The sequence below is a fragment of the Cuculus canorus genome, chromosome 2 (genome assembly GCF_017976375.1).
Source record: "Cuculus canorus isolate bCucCan1 chromosome 2, bCucCan1.pri, whole genome shotgun sequence".
NCBI classification, from domain to species: Eukaryota; Metazoa; Chordata; class Aves; order Cuculiformes; family Cuculidae; genus Cuculus; species Cuculus canorus.
The window spans coordinates 34,868,617-34,885,658 of NC_071402.1; the positions used below are offsets into that span (position 1 = coordinate 34,868,617).

The 17,042-nt window shown below is 39.3% G+C and overlaps 1 protein-coding gene across 2 annotated transcripts in view; it reads left to right on the top strand.

The window, feature by feature from the left end:
- The window catches only part of TRPA1 (transient receptor potential cation channel subfamily A member 1), a 68,470-nt gene that overhangs the window by 21,028 nt on the left and 30,400 nt on the right, over positions 1 to 17,042 (top strand). For both annotated transcript variants that reach the window (XM_054059068.1, XM_054059067.1), the window contains exons 2-8: positions 722 to 851; positions 9,029 to 9,194; positions 12,009 to 12,171; positions 13,550 to 13,725; positions 14,156 to 14,263; positions 15,048 to 15,156; positions 15,511 to 15,656. In XM_054059068.1, the coding sequence (XP_053915043.1) occupies positions 9,075 to 9,194; positions 12,009 to 12,171; positions 13,550 to 13,725; positions 14,156 to 14,263; positions 15,048 to 15,156; positions 15,511 to 15,656 (822 nt within the window). In that variant the 5' untranslated portion in view covers positions 722 to 851; positions 9,029 to 9,074. The remainder of the gene's footprint in view (positions 1 to 721; positions 852 to 9,028; positions 9,195 to 12,008; positions 12,172 to 13,549; positions 13,726 to 14,155; positions 14,264 to 15,047; positions 15,157 to 15,510; positions 15,657 to 17,042) is intronic.

Consider the following 17,042-nt stretch of genomic DNA (forward strand, 5'->3'; position numbering starts at 1 on the left):
AGAGTATTATTACTGAGGGTCTGGTCATAGTTGCACATCTACTGAATATGCAACACAAAATATATTTCAACAAAATACATATATCTATTCCCTCTAATAAGTGTAGAGAACTTAATCTTAGTGAAACACAATACCTGAATAACTTTGATATGACTTGGCTACCATCCTTCAGTTAGGACAGGAATGTCTAGGACTTGGGGAAATCAAGTCAAGTGTCAGCAAGATTTAAAGACTAGCTAAAATATGCAATATTATACTTAAAGTAATTTCATTCAGATATTTTGGCCTTTTTCTTTTTTCCTGAATTATATATGTTTAAACTGACTGCTTAAAAAAGACCTAAGTATTTCTATATTTTACAAATTTAGGTATGTAAGCACCATTTTCACTCCGTTATATATGTAACCATTTTCAAGATAATGCTTTATTTCATCTTAAAATAAACTATATATGCAGTTTATATGCACTAGATAAAAAAACATTTTGATAATTCTAGATTTTAATAAGTATTTTTTCCAAACCTGATAGAGTTTAACATACCAAAAGTTCTGCTTCACAATTTCAGTGCAATTGCATGAGCAATTAATTGAGAAGAAATAGAAGTAATACAGGCATCTTGCAAAATAAATCATTGATATTTGAAAGAAATCATAACCTGAGGTATAATCTGACATAGATTAGAGGAACTGCATTCTATTTCAGAAAACATATCTTGTTGCAGTTGTATCCATCTGTGATGATCCATAGAAAGCACTTACTGAAGACTTCCAGTGTTGGCTGCTTCTGCAATAGAGATTCAATTCATTATTCCCAGTCACCTACACAAGAGGTTCAGGTCAACCGCTGGAAAGGTAAGAACCATATCTCTCTCAGATATTAGAAATTATGGAAATGTTTTCAGAAAATTCTTGTACATAAGAGAGTTAGAGGCTTAAGTGAATCCCCTTAGTTCAAAAAACAAAAGTATAGTCAGCAGATGCTAAAGAGAAGACTGACTTTGGCTGGATAGTATGTAGAGAAAGGAAATAATGTCAGGAAAAGAGAAAAAAGAGGATTAAGCAGCCTTGAAATATAAACAGAGAAGCCAAGGGAGAAGAACAGGCAAGAGAGAAGATAGTAGGAAGAATGGAGATGCAGTCATCCAAACAGGTTTGAAACTCCAACGTGAAGACAGTGAGAAATAGCGTGCAGTATTATTTCACTGATGTTACCTTTTCATGCTTGAGGTTACCACCTCTCATTTTTGGTACTCGCAGTCCGGTGAAGAGGAAACATGCATGAGACTTCTCATCAGTGGTTCCCCAGAACAACTATGAGCATTAAAAAGTTTGATCATTCTAGTTTATCAGTAAAATGTACACCTCACCCTTTGAGTGTGTACCCCTCACTAAAAATGCTGACATGCATTTTTCCACAATTTTACCTCTTTTTACGATCCTAAATTCTAGTTAATTTCTCTCTGTTTATTTAGGTTTTCTGCCCCTCTCCCCTTTCAAAGTGGAACTTCTTCATTTCATTCTGATTTCTAGCACAAATCATCTTGATAGAATAGCAATCTTCTACAAGCATGAATAAGTATGGCTAGATTCACAATCACCGACTATGAATAAGTATGGCTAGATTCACAATCACCTACTAATTTGTAATGTTTCCATCACTACTTTAACCCCTTAATGATGAAATTTCTTTTGGAAAGCATCTTTCTTTGTATCTATAGGAGGGCTACAAAGATGATCAGAGGGCTGGAGCACCTTCCCTACAAGGACAGGCTGAGAGAGTTGGGCTTGTTCAGCCTGGAGAAGAGAAGGCTCAGAGGAGATCTTGTAGCGATCTTCCAGTACCTGAAGGGAGCCTACAGGAAAGCTGGAGAGGGGCTATTCATAAAGGCTTGTGGGGATAGGACCAGGGGGAACGGGTATAAGCTGAAGAGGAGCAGATTTAGACTGGACATTAGTAAGATTTTCTTCACTGTGAGAGTGGTGAGACACTGGCACAGGTTCCCCAGGGAGGCTGTGGCTGCCCCATCGCTGGAGGTGTTCAAGGCCATGTTGGATGGGGCCTTGGGCAGCCTGATCTAGTGAGATGTCCCTGCCCATGGCAGGGGGTTTGGAGCTAGATGATCTTTAAGGTCCCTTCCAACCCTAACTATACTATGATATAGTGATTTTTTTCGCAGAAAGGGTCATTGGGCACTGGAACAGGCTGCCCAGGGAGGTGGTAGAGTCACCTTCCCTGGAGGCGTTTAAGGGACGGGTGGATGAGTTGCTGAGGAGCATGGTTTAGGGAGTGTTAGGAATGGTTGGACTCGATGACCCAGTGGGTCCTTTCCAACCTAGTGATTCTATGATTCTATGATACTATACTATGATCTAAAAAAGTATACCAGACATGCTACACAAAAGGGAAACTCCAAGTCAGTGAGCTTAAAATTTACTGTGTGTCCTCAGTAGGAAATAACAAACACATGGAACCATTCAGCAGAATGATAAACAAAGCAGTCAATACAGTTGTAAAAAGGAATTATGCCTACTAATTTTGCCTTTCTGTTACTGTACATGGTAAACTCCATTTTATTCCTAAGAGTGTTATGAATTAATAGAATACATTCTGACAGGTTTTCCTTCACACAATCATTTTTAAGAACTTCCATCTTTAAAGACATTTATCAATAACAGGTCAATAACAATAGCCACCAGTGAGACTAGACTTTATGTCTGAAAGAAAAAAAGTCATTGAAGACTGTCCAGTTGTTCAGAGAAGAGAGACTAGGTGTTGTGTAATTAAGACGTCTTTCTAGAGGACAGATTTTGCTGGATAGAATGTCCAGAAGAGAAAAGGGTTTCTAAGTAGGGAGGCTAATAAATTAAAAGCACTGTTGCAATGAGGGTGCTGTTCCCTGACATGCACGGCAGTACATATATGCTGTGTAGCAGAAATACGTGGATGCATATTAGGACAGCAATGGCAATGTAAAATACACAGCTAAATCTATTCTTGGTCAGCAAGAAAGTGCCTAGCTTAGATTGCAGCTAGGATTTAGTCTTCTAAAATCTAGGAGTGTTTTACCTAAAAGAAGCCATTGCCTAGCCTTTACATATACAAGTATCCTAAGGCACTTGTATCTCCAACCTGATCTAGTTGAAGATGTCCCTGCTCTCTGCAGGGGAGCTGCATTAGATGACCCTTAAAGGTCCCTTCCAACCAAAACCATGCTATGATTCTACGTATTTCATTACTAAGATTCTCCAGTTTTTCAGAGTTGGTACAACTGGAGATGTATCTTCACAATATCCAGAACAGAAATAAACTTGTCTATGATAAGCAACGTAATGCATATATATCAGACATCAGTGTGGTTGGACTTCATGGATCAGAAAGTTTCTGAAGCCTAATAATTCAGTTTTTTCCTAAATTCCGTAGTTAGGAGAAGCCCAGTATTGAGGTCTCTGTTTCACAGATGGTTGCTGGATTTGGTCGGTGGTGGCTGAAAGCAAACCACAAAACCAGTACTGAAGGCAGGAACGAGAAGGCAAGTTTTCCAGTGTGGTAGGGAACTGGACTGCAGCACTTTGACCCTGACAGTCTCTGGCTTCAACAGGGGGAGAAGAGAGTATCACTATCAGAAAGCAAGCTGCCATTTGGTGGCCACAATTGTTTTATTAAGAAATAGACAGACCATGTTTAATCTCTTGAGTTAGAAGAACACATATGATACCTACTATGTAAAAGGCCCTCCACTTGTTTAAAAGATAGTTGGCAAGAGATGGCTTAGCTCCCAGCTTCACAACAGCATTACTGTCTGAAATGGATATCTAAGTCATTCCTCACCTGAACACACTCCACTCTGAAGCATCCAGCTCTCACAGGGAAAGGGATTACATTCACTTTTGCTACCATATACCTAAAGCTTTTCTAGATCCAGCTTATATACTTGAAAGCTTTTTATCAAAGAGTTAACTTGAAGACAAAAGTCACCGCAATTAACTGCTAGGCTGTACTGGACACTGTAGGAAGTACCTTACCAAGAATATTCTCATGGAGTGTCATCTCCTTGCTTTTTACAACTTATTTTAACCATGAGATCAATCTATACTTATATACTAGGTCCCTTCCAACCAATAAAATATACTTATATTGTTATACTTCTGAAGCATAGATTGCAATCTATGGGCCTCTATTTAAATGTTCTCTTGTCCAAAGCATTAGGAGTAAAACTCAAGATGTGTAAGATTTTATTTTGTACCTGATTATCATTAGCAAAAAAAGACTCTGTGATATAGCGGAATGAAATATTGTTTTATAAATCTTTTTTTTTTTTCAAATGAGGCATGTAATAAACCTATCAATAATTTAAATCCTTCTGGTGAGAGTAGCAGCCTATTCCTTTACCACAGTAAAATCTCAAGAAGAAAAGCATTCAATGAAAAATCCATTAGACATAAGTGTAAAACGTGAGTTAAATTCACCTTGTTGTTTTAAAAAGACAGTAGGATATTTCTCCATGGCAAGTATAAGCATGTTTCTGAAAACCTGTAGAAGACAATGCATTCTTGCTTGTTTGGGTAACAGCTTGGATTAATTTCTGGGTGACTGTAATCAATATCTGAAGTACCATCATTAATTCATTTGGCTTACTGAATTAAGCCGACAACACAATATCCTAAATATCATTTTACACATTATAATTTGTATAACACTGTTGCCAAATAAATCACTTCCAAACCAAAAATCATAGAGTACATCTTTTTCATTACTGATATTTCCTTGAATTTATGGTTCCTAGGCCTGCAAAATTAACAAAATTGCAATACTGTATTGCTAAGGTTATCGGACTGTAATGGTGCATATTTATTGTATATACAACTTAATTATTAAACAATCATATTTTTAATGAAAAGCTGCTCTATGACTACCTTTAGTGAATTTTGCTTGTACTAATGGATCCACTACTCTACCATTAGCAAGATCATGTTTGAAATAAAATGGTGTAAATGTATTTTAATTCACCCTTGGGAAAAACATCTGTCAGAAAGGTTACTCTCTGACTACTTATGTGAATTAGTTCCTTGTGTCAAATTATTATGCAGAAATAAAAGCTGTGGTCAGCCCACTTAAAATTCCATTTGATTCCTCCTGGGAATGGAAAACCTTTGTATTATTTTTCATGCTCTGAACATTCTTCTGAATATTTACTAGAAGACCAGAAACTAACAGTAATTTTAAAAGAAGCAGGCAGTATTATCCAATCAAAGAAAATAAGTAAAACTGGTTGTTTGAGGATAGCAACTTCTACTGTTGCAGTGTTACGCTGCAGTTTAGGGGATTTTAAGAAAAAATGGCCTAAAGATTTACCAACACTTACCAATGTTTCACTGATACCTCTATTTCTAGGTAACAATTCTTGCAGAAAATAGCATTTATTTTCTTTATACTATACAGAGACTGTGTTTTGTTGAGTTTCATTTCTCATAAAGAGGACTACAGGCAATAGAAAATTCAAGGCCAGACACGGAATTTAAAGGGACCTCGTCATTAGAAGGTGAACAATCTTACCAATGGGAGTTGCTCCTAATCAAAGTACCGTGAAGATGGTTTAGAAATGCAGAGAGGTCCTCCAGTGACTTAATTTCAAGTCACATCATTAGAATCTCCACAGGAGTATAGCTCTCTTGCTATAGCATAAGTGTCCCTGTTTCTTTTGGTTACAATTAAAGGTGAATTAACCATAAAAATGTACCTTAATGTACTGCTGCTGAACAAATGCAATAACTAAATGCAGCAGAATGTGGGCTGGAGAAACTGTATTTGTCTCACTTTTTAAAGTTGTCTGATAAATAATAGGATCAAAACTCTACACCACAAGCACTTAAATCCACCCAGTTAGTCTTAGAACTATTTAGTCTTATGAATTTAAGACTACTTAGTTAAAGTCATGTAACTTAAACAACTACTATAAATGATTCTGGAGTTACAGGCTCTAGGATTAAAACCACCACAGCATTCATAGAGAGAAGTCTAGCGTTACACACACCAGTGAAATTGAAGGAATCAGCAAGCGTAAAGGTACAAAGACTGCCAGTGACAACTGGATTTGGGAAAGTACTTCAACATGGTCCCTCATCATAGTCTTTTAACAAAACTAAACCGTCATAGGACAGGCAGGAAGGATTTCATTAATCTGCTTAAGGGTTAAAAAATACGGAATAAGAATACACCTTTGCAAAGCTGGGAGCTTCCTTAGGACCCCTTAAAGTCAGTGTTTAGATCAATGGTGCAAAGACATTCTGCTGATCTGGAAGGTGCTATTGAATGCAGATGGTTGTGGGAAATCCCACAAGATTTGGTGACGTAGTAATGAAATATTGATAGATGTGCATAAATACTACGTGCATACACAGAAGAAATGTAGCCCTAACTACTCTTATAAGTCCATATAGCACCTAAATGCTATTTATTTATACTATCACCTCTCAGAAAAGGGATTGTGGCAGAGCAATAAAAATTCTCAGGAAACACCTCAGTGGCATTCAAAAAAAAGCAAACACTTCTGTAAGCATTTAGGATAGGAATAAAGAAAAAAAATGGGCAAACAGTTAGTACTATTGCTCAATATACCTTGAATTCAGCATGGTTTTACCATACCATTTCAAAAGGAACATAGAAAACATGCAGAGTAGTAGGATGAGGATATTCAAACATGGCATCCCTAAGAAGGAAAACCATGTTAGCTAAGGCCCATCAACAAGCAAAGAGCTGGAAGAACTTTGTGTGAAGTTATGAGTACCAACAATGGGGAAGAATATTCCGTTTCTCAAAATAAAACCACTAGGGAGCACTAAGCAAAGCTAGTGGTAAAAGAAAGCATTTTTCACAAACACATAATGAGATTAAGGCACTTAGTGCCACAAGATGTTGTGACACAGACAGTATAAAAGAGATTCAAAAAGGGCATGAGCGAAGTCATGGAGAACTGCCAGTCGGTGGCTATTAAACAGGCTGGATTGGATGTGGCACCTAGCAGTCCCAAATTGCAGATTGCCATAAACCATGAACACACAAGTGAAAAATTCACCTATATGCCTCCTACTGCTTTTCCTAAGCATCCGCCCCTACCGCTACCTGACCTTTGGTAGGGCTGTTCTTATCACAGTGAGTTAACTGTTAGTTCTCCTAGTTACACATTTCCATTAAAGACTCAGCAAGAATCACAGAATCATAGAATGGTTCAGAGTGGAAGAGACCTAAAAGATCACCTGTTTCCAGCGTGGCCTTGAACACCTCCAGGGGTAAGGAATCCACTCCTTCTCTGGGCAACCGGTTCCAGTGCCTTGGCACCGTCACAGTAAAAAAATTCTTCCTAATATCTCATGTAAATTTCCTCTCAGTTTAAAACCATTACACCTCACCCTATCAGGGAGTGAGCACTCCCTGATAAAGAGCCCCTCTCCAGCTTTCCTGTAGGCCCTCTTTAAGTACTGGAAGGCTGCTCTAAGGTCTCCCTGGAGCCTTCTTTTCTCTAGGCTGAACAACCCTGTCCAGCTATGGGAGGTGCTCCAGCCTCAGTTAAAGTCACTGTAGTGACATCTTCTGCTGTTTCTTTCTATAGCTTTCCTATGCTGCTCCAAATTTGGTACTAAAATAAATTCTACAAAAGAAACCCTTTATGACTACAAAGTAAATGCCGAGAAGTTAACCACAGAAAACTGGTCTAACAAGGTTGCGCATCTGGGGCAGACTGGAGCCGCAGCTGCCAGAGCAGCCATCAAGGAGTGCCACTCTCCCCCTCACACCCTGGGCACTGCGCAGTTCGATTTTGCCACTCCTGTTTTACATGGCATTCATTGATTTTAAATGGTCACACATTGCTCTCCGCGCTGAAGTTCTATGCACATCTCCAGGGACCGCTGTTACGTATTGCAAATGCCGGCAAATAAGCTCTCAAAGACTCATTTCTAAGTTTTAGAAAGGGAGCATCCTTTATCAGGCCTGGGCAACACAAGGAGTGATCTCCATCAGTCTTGTGCAATGAGACAAGAGCTCATAACAGAATGCATTTCCCATTTACAGGCAAATGTATAAATTTTCCCAGAAATCTTACGCATATTCTATTACTTTCCAAGGACTAATTTTAATGTTATTATGAACTTCCTGAACGGGGCCTACAAAAAAGCTGCAGAGAGACTGTTTACATAGGTTTGTAGTGATAGGAAGAGGGACAATGGCTATGAAATGGAAAGGAGCAGATTTAGACTAGATATAAGGAGGAATTTCTTCACGATGACAGTGGTGAGGCACTGGCACAGGTGGCCCAGGGAAGTTGTGAGCGCCCCATCCCTGGAAGTGTTCACAGCCAGGTTGGACGGGGCCTTGGGCAGCCTGATCTAGTGGGAGGTGTCCATCACAGGAGGGTTGGAACTAGATAGTCTTTAAGGTCTTTTCCAACCCAAACTATTTTATGATTCTATGATTCTGGTTCAAAGCAGTCAAAACTCTTGCTAATTTGGACCTGGCTCCAGCTCTCTACCTGACCCAGCATTTGGGACAGGAAAAGCCTTCAAAACAGAGGTGATTATAGAAGAAGAGACATCTGCGCAGCACAGGTCTTACTTCACACAAGATGTTATCCTCTTGAAGGAATGAATACCATCTGGAGAAACACCGTTTGAAAGAAAACACGCTATCAGAACGACTTTCTGTCTAACCTTCAAAAAATTAGTTGCTTAGATGAAACTTTACTTTAGCTTAAATCGAAAATATTCCACTTTTTGTAACCGTAACTACTTTTTGCATCAGGGAATGGTACAAAAGCGCACTCCGAACCCGAGCGGGATGCCCTCGCCCCTCTCGCCCCACTACGGCTGCCCGCCCGCTGCCAGCGGCTCGCCGGGCTCCCACCCAGCGCGGCTGCAGGCGGTGGCGCCCGAGGGGACCTGCCCGCCCCGTCGGGGAGCGGCTCGCCACGCCGGGGGCAGCGGCTTTCCCCGCCTCCCGCCCCGTCCGAGCCGTCACTCGCTCTGTCGCCTCGCAGGTCTGCGGAGCGAGCGGTGCGGGCGCCGCTCGGGCGGGTGGGCGGCATGAAGCGCTCGCTGCTGCGGTTCTGCCACTCGCGGGAGAAGGCGGCCGCCTCCAGCTCCTACCAAGGCGTCGTCTGCGAGGCGGACGCCGCCTCCGTCGCCTCGCAGGATGTGTTCAAGGTGGGTGCGGGGGGGGCGGAGGGTCCCGGGGGGGAGTTGAGGGAAGGAGGGTGAGGGGCAGCCTGGGGAAGCGTGGGGAAGGGGGATGGCCAAGGCTGGGGCGCGGGTGAGACAGGACAAGGAGGGTGAGGTGGAGGGTGAGGTGGGCGGGGGTGTGGGGCAAGGAGGGGTGAAAGGGGAGGGTGAGGTGGGCGACGGTGAGGTGGGTGAGGGTGTGGCACAGGGAGGGGTGAAGGTGGGCAAGGGCATCGGGACAAGGAGGGGTGAAGGTGGAGGGTGAGGTGGGCAAGAATGTGGGACAAGGTGGAGGTGAAAGTGGGTGAGGGTGTGGGACAAGGTGGAGGGTGGGGGGGACAAGAGCGTCAGGACAAGGAGGTGTGAAGGTGGAGGGTGAGGTGGGTGAGGATATTGGGACAAGGAGGGGTGAAGGTGGGCGAAGGCATCAGGGCAGTGAGAGGTGAAGGTGGAGGGTGAGGTGGGCGAGGGTGAGTGAGATGGGGCGCTGGAGGCAGCTGTGCAGACTTTGAATTGGTCATGTCCCACAGACTCTTTCCTCTCAGAGGTCTCTTCCCCTCACTCAATCAACGGAGACTTGAGGGAAGAGCTGTGAGGGGTGGGAGACAGGCTGGGAGCAGCCCTGGCCATGGGCCATGAAGGCATAGAATACCGTGGCGTGGCTTGGCCGAGTCCAGACTAGGGCAAGTGAGAAGGCGGGAGGAGAGCAGCCAAGGGTGGATGTGAGGTGGTTGGCTGGGTGGTGAGTGGCAGGGAGCTTCTGCAGGGATCCTGGGCACAGCTCCCCAGAAGGTCTTCTCCTCTCAGAGGGAGGCCCAGAGGTTGTGATGGGAATGAGTACACCATCGAGCAAAAATGTCTGAAAGGCAAGTTTAGAAGCACCGGAACTGTTAGGAAGGGAAAGGGAATCAGCAGCACAAACTACAAGTGAGAAATTGCTGCCAGGAAGGATATCACATCCTCTACTTTTCCATAGAGAGTAAGACAAGAAGTGATGTATTTATAGGGAGACCTAGACCAAAAGTTAGGGAAACCTTTTTGGAGGGTCTCAGTAAAGGAAGAGAGGTTGCTTATGGGCTGAATGACTGGGGTAACTGGAGATTTTTAAAAGCAGGCTAAACAAATTTCACAAAGTGGATGGGTTTAAAGATCTTGAAGTGATTTCCAGCCTGTTTTCTGTGTGCTAGCTGTAGTCCTGAGCAACACCCCTTCAGTGTAACAGATCGACACTCTGATGCGTGATCTTTCACTACAGAGCTGTTTGGGTGAAGTGCAAAGGAGCTGCTGTTGTTTGAAGTATCTTGTTTTGAACCAAGCAAAATACTGATACACCTAACTGATTTATTTCTTCCCTAGTTTGTTAATGAAACAATGTGGCATCAAATGAAAAATCATATTTTTCTTCATACCACAATTCAGTCACGTTTTGTCTTACATTAACAAAAAAATCCGATGTAAAGTGTGGTGAAATATGGTCTAAATCAATAGAATACTGGCCTCTATAATAAGGTTTTCTTGAATAGATTTTTGATGTGTATAAAGTGTATAGCTATTTGTGTATGTAATTGTCCTCTTATTTTTGTGACAGTTGAGTCATCTTAGATACCCTTTCCACAATAATATCACCTGTTTTCTATTAACTTTTTCTCATTGCTCTTTTGAAGCAGATGCTATCCCTGTATTTGGCCCTAGTCTTCTAAATCTATAAACACATATGTGACGTTATTCACATAAGTAACCTCACTGAGGTCAATGGGACTATTAAGCGGAAGGAAGTTAAACACACGCTTAAGTGTATGAATGGGCTGCCTGGTAATGTATACTTCCTTAATGACAGCAGAAATTGCTGAGTCTTTGCGGCTCAGGGTTCCTGCAGAGCAAAGTTTTTTTTGTTTTCTTTTGCTGCTGAGGAGGGAACAGTGGTTTTGAGGGATTTCGTTTTTCTACCTTTTGCTTGCTTACACATCTTTGGGAAGGTTTGCAATAATTTTAATATGCATTTTTAACTTTTTCGTCCACTCCCAATTTTGTTGCTTTGTTTTTCCTTTTTATTCCCTTTCAATTTGTTAATAACAACACTGTAACAAATATATTTTAAGAACACCATAAAGTAAAAATCAACAAGGTTTCCACAGTGGGATTTGGTTTCACAGCGGAGGCGGGGGGGATATCAAGGTGTCAGAGAGCTGAGCTGTCGGACAGGGTTTTTGTTTATTATGCTGTGAAGATGCTGGATTGTTTCAGACTGACGTACTAGCTCATGGGATATTCTTAGGATACTGGTGAAATTAAAGAATTTATTGGTTACTTTGACTTAAAGTACATCACAGAAACCCAGTAGATGAACTTGAAATGCCAGAACACAATACAAGTCTCTGCAGAAAGCTCTAGAAAATGTGTTTATCAAGATTATTAATTTTTCCTCTCTGTTGCATTCATTTGATGTGGCCACAGCTGGAGGGAGAGTGTAAAACAGTAAGTGATGAATTTGCTTGTTTGAGATTCTCTGTGGTGGAAGTTGGATCTTGAGCTCTCTACAGAAGACAAAATTATATATTCAAGATAATTTCTGGTTTTATTAATTCTGCACTGTTTCTCATCTGGATCTCCTTTTGCAATCAATCAAATCAACATGAGTTTCACTGTTGACTCAATCTATCTGATCAGAATTTCTGTATTTCTGTATGAAACTAAACAAGCTGGGACAGACTTATTGAGTGGTAGATACCTACAATAACATATTATAGCATTGCTGACATCTTGCTTATTAGGAAAATGGAATGTTTGTGTCCAAAATAGGTAATTTCAGATGGAAGTGCCTGTAGGCTACGGAGCTTCATTAAGAAGAATCGTTTTGGGCTTACCAAAGTGGATGAATTAAACGCCACCCCACTGCATCATGCTGCAGAAGGAGGTCAAATAGAATTAATGCAGTTGATCATAGATGATTCTTCCTGTGAAGGTAATATAGATTTTAGGAATTATTTTATTTAACAGAAAAAAAAAGTTTAAAAATCAAAGTGTTATTTACTCAGCCAAAGCAGAACTGGTAGGAGTTATCTACTTATATAGATTTGAATGTAGTTCGAACTGTCTGCCATAGTTTGCAGTGTCTCACGTGTAGTTTGTGTTGCCCTTTTTATATTAGGATTTTTTTCTCTCTAAGGCAGTGATTCAATATATATTATTCGTTGGGAAATCAGATTTACGATCTTCAGATATGAAAAAGAGAACTGCAGTGAAGTACAGTAGGCCTGACTTTTTATCATCCTTAGATTTGTTATTTATCTTTTGTTACATTTAAAATACTGGAAATGTAAAAAAGAAGGAATTTGTTTTCTCATATTTGCCATTCAAGTTGTCATTACAACTTGTTTACTTAATAGTGAGGATGAATAAACATTTGATGAGATAGGCCATCAGAAGAAATTTAGGGAAGCAGTGATAAGGGTGAAAACATGGGGCTTTGAATGACTGAAAAATACTTTGTGTAAAAGATGTTTAATAGTTATTAGTAAGCATTATGAAATTATGTACAATACCACTGACAGACTGTGGGAAAGTGAGCAAACATACGGTCCTAAAAAGCTGATTTTTTCACCTAGTGATGGCCAATCCAATTTACATTATTCTGTCTGAAAAATACTTTTTCTTTTCAATATATAGTGCTTGTCTTAATTTTTGAGAATATCTGTTGAAGTTTAGTTCCCATTTTGATGCTTAAGGTAAGTTTTTTGACTGATGTGAGTTGGTTTACCGACTCAGAATTAATCAGAATTGATATGGTCTTCAATCTTATAACTTACAAGCGCCTATCTATTATCACTATTTTAGCTATTCACACTCACTTGTTCTGTGCAGCCTCCAAAGCAATAGCTGCAAAGTCAAACAAGGTAGGAAAGAAAAGAGGCAAGGAAAGAGGTAACTCAAGTAACTATTGAGGGAGAAAAAGAGAGATATAATAATGGGAAAGAAATAATAAGTTTTTTCACCCCTCTCATTTCTCCACTATTATAATTTCAACAGTTCCAAAAAAAAAAAAAAACTTTATTGCCTTTTGCTAACCTTACCAAGCTTCCTCTCTGCTATTTTAGTATATGAATATTTTTAATAGAACATTTTCTCTAACAAATGCTGTGTATTCAGCTCAATGCTTAGTCAGTTTATCAGAATACACTGCGTGACATGCAGTCTTTCTCTTTTTAAAGAAAGGTAACAGCACAGACCTAAACATCCACTGAACATGCTTTTCTTTTTTTTTCAGTGTGATCAGAACATGTGATGATTTTGCTCGGTTTTGGTTCCGTTGTTTATTTTTTTCCTTCTCTCCTTTGACCTAGTATTAAATGTAATGGATTCTTCTGGAAATACCCCGCTGCACTGGGCCACAAAGAAAAACCAGGTTGAAAGTGTTAGTTTGCTTCTCAGCAGAGGAGCCAATCCAAACATTCTGAACTCCAATATGATGGCACCTTTGCATATGGCTGTGCAGTCCCTACATAATGAAATTGTTAAGGTAAGTCTAAAGTCCATATATATTTACAACTTTAATAAGTAGCTCAGCTGCGGCTGCATGCACAACACCAAGACCTTGTTTATATATGCAGTATCCTGGATGTAGCTCTCCACATGCTTGGTTTAATGAGCAGGATGAATAACATATGAGGGTTATAGAAATGTTTGTATCTTCGCACATCAAGTAAAAAGGAACTTAATGATTTATTTAAATACTGATAGCTGTGCTGTTATAGTAGTTACAATGTTTCAGAGAGAATTATAAATTTTCCAAGTGGAAGGAATTTTATTTTAAAAGGTTATTTTTAATGCTTTTAAAAGGTTCTTTTTAATTTAGGAAATTTGCATTTGCTAAAATGCAAAAGTAATGGAATAGGACTTTATGGTTGTGTTTGGCTTATGAATGAGTGAATATTTTCTTAAACATTTAGATTTTAGTCCAGCATAGCAGTACGGACGTTAATTTGGAAGGTGAAGCAGGGAACACACCTATAATGGTAGCATGTTACAAGGATAATCCTGAAGCACTGACACTCCTGGTAGGTATAACTCCCCACCACCTTTTCATGTGATTCTGTTTACCTTGATGCAATGTTATTTGCTTCCCATATTCTGCCTTTGTTCCGTGGAGGAAGGTTAATCATGGACTTGATACTCTGATTACTTTGCATAGGTCAATGCAAATAAATATTCAGTGGACACCCTTACAGCATCACTATCTGTGAAATAAAGGGATCACCCCTTAGGGAAAAAAAAGTGTAATTTGAACCTCAAAAGGAACTGTTTGTCTGAAATACAAAGTATTTTATCTTCCTGTATGTCATTCTAGAATTTTCACTTACATGCTTCTGAAGTATGAAGAAAACTTCCAATGAAATACTTTGGGTCTGTTTGAAAGAGTGTGAGAAATTACTAGATACATTGTGGGGTCCCTGATACTTAAAAAATATATTTTACAAAATATGAAATGTGGCATTTTATGGTATAGAAAACCATAGGAAAAATGTGAAGTATACCTGACTTGTTGCCTGCTTTGTGAAAAAAAAAGAAGTAAAGAAAACAGTAGAATAGAATAGAATAATTCAGTTGGAAGAGATGCACAATGATTGTTTCGTGCAGCTGCCTAGCCACTTCAAGGCTGACCAAGAGTTAAAGCATGTTGTTAAGGAGTTTGTATATAAATTTCACAATGTATATGCAACATAAAAAAAACACTAAAAAGGAGACAGCTACAGCTATACAGGAGATTACTCCTGTTACAAGGTGTTCATTAGTCAGAATTTTCTGTATGTCATTAAGCTATACCCAGGCATTATTTTTCAGATTGAAAATGGAGGAAAAATATGTAAACCAAACAAAACGGGATGTATGCCTATCCATGCAGCTGCATTTTCAGGTGCAAAAACTTGTATGGAGATTCTTTTAAAAAAAGGTAAACACATTGTTCCCATACAGTCATAAGATTTGTTATTTATAGTAGCGTTACCAATTTAAAGCTTTACTTCTCAAAGAACTGTGCTAATAAGCACTTATGTCTGTGATTGAACTTACAAGAAGTTAGTGCAATTATTCCCAGGGATAACTCATGCTAGTAACTTTTGTAGGATCGCAGCATGAGCTTGACTGTTTGCCCAAATGTGTGTTCATCCATTGTTTAATAGAGTGAAAGGTTTATCTTTTGAGGGGGGAGAATATTATTCCACTGTTAATATACTTGTTTTGAAAGCCTTGGTATGCTGTTCTGTCATTCTTGTTTAAAAGATTTCCATTTACTTTCATCTCTTAGGTGAAGAATTGGGTCACTCTGCTAAAACCCACATCAATTTTACCAATAATGGAAAATGCAGTCCACTTCATTTGGCGGTTCAAAGTGGGGACCTTGAAATGATTAAAATGTGCATTGAATTTGGAGCCCAAATTGATCTGAAACAGGTAACGCTTGGAATGTAGCAAAGTATAATTTTGATAAAACCTAGATATCTCTAAGTCTCTTGGTGGTGTGGAAAAACAGATGAGCAAAGAGTCCTTGCCCATTTTCTCTTCCGTTGCAAGAGCAGCAAACGAGAACAAGTCTTTAGTTCAAATCAGGCAAAATTGTAAGTTTCTTTACACTAGTTATGTAGGATGTTGTGGGTATGAAAAGTTTGCACAGATTTAAAATGCATTTGGGCAGATCCACAGGAGAAAAATCTGTCCTTAGCTACTGAGTAAAACAATATAACCTCGGGCTCAGGAAGTCCTTGAGTCTAGGAGAGCACTCTGGAAAAGTATCACTGTTCTTCAACATTCTTCACAAGCTCTTTACTGTGCAACCGCTACCATTCCTTTCCAGAAACGGGATCTTCCATCTGACTGTTTCTCATAATTCTTGCTTATCCTCAGGCTTGCCCTGGCCTTTACAGTATCTTCTTTGTAAGCAAGCACATTTGTGATACTACTGCTGCTACCACAATACTGTTGGTTTGAGGGCCAGTGCTTTGAAGAATAAACATTTCTGAAAATATCTGTCATTAATTAAATTGTTTGCAAGGCTGAAATCAACTCATGATTGCAAATGCTCATGAGAGCAAAGATAAACATGGTTTAGCCTTCTTTTATTTGTTTGGTTCTTTGAACATACAGCTTTTGAATGACATGTTTTATGCTGATGATTTTGTGATGGACAAGACTGTTTTGAGAATGCTTATGATTTGGAAAAGCGTATTTCAATGCATTCACTGAAATGTTCTTGTTTTGAAAAGAACAAAGTCAAAACCCTCAGGCATGTATCAAATGTAGTTTATTCCGTCTAGCTAAGTGAAATCCTGTTTTGGCAAATCTTGTTCTAATCGTTTATTTATTGCTTAATAATTTTATGACTGTCTAGCGTGTAATAATTTATATCATACTACACCAAGTTATTTTTAGCCTGTGGAAAATGGAATTTAAGAACAACATCTATGTAAGATTCCATTTAAGGAAGACAAAAGCATTTTGGAAATAATGCATTTTCTCTTTTATATAGGCAGATTTCTTTCCTTATTAATTTGTTCTGGTTTACCTAGGACTTTCTGTAGTCTTTTTTTGCTTCGTCAATTGTATTAAAGGATGCTCTATGTGTCCACTTAATAATTCAACTAGAAAAAGATTTTAAGATTGTTATATCTTAGGGACTTGTCATAGAATAATAAAATTGAATAAATAATAATAACAAGTGCCTTTAAAATTATCTTTAGAGTGCTGCTACTTTAGTTGAAAACTAAAGTCTCATTACTTGTATAGAAATGTAGGCTTTTAGGAATTACGAATCCTAGGCTAGAACCCTAGTGAGCCTAGTAG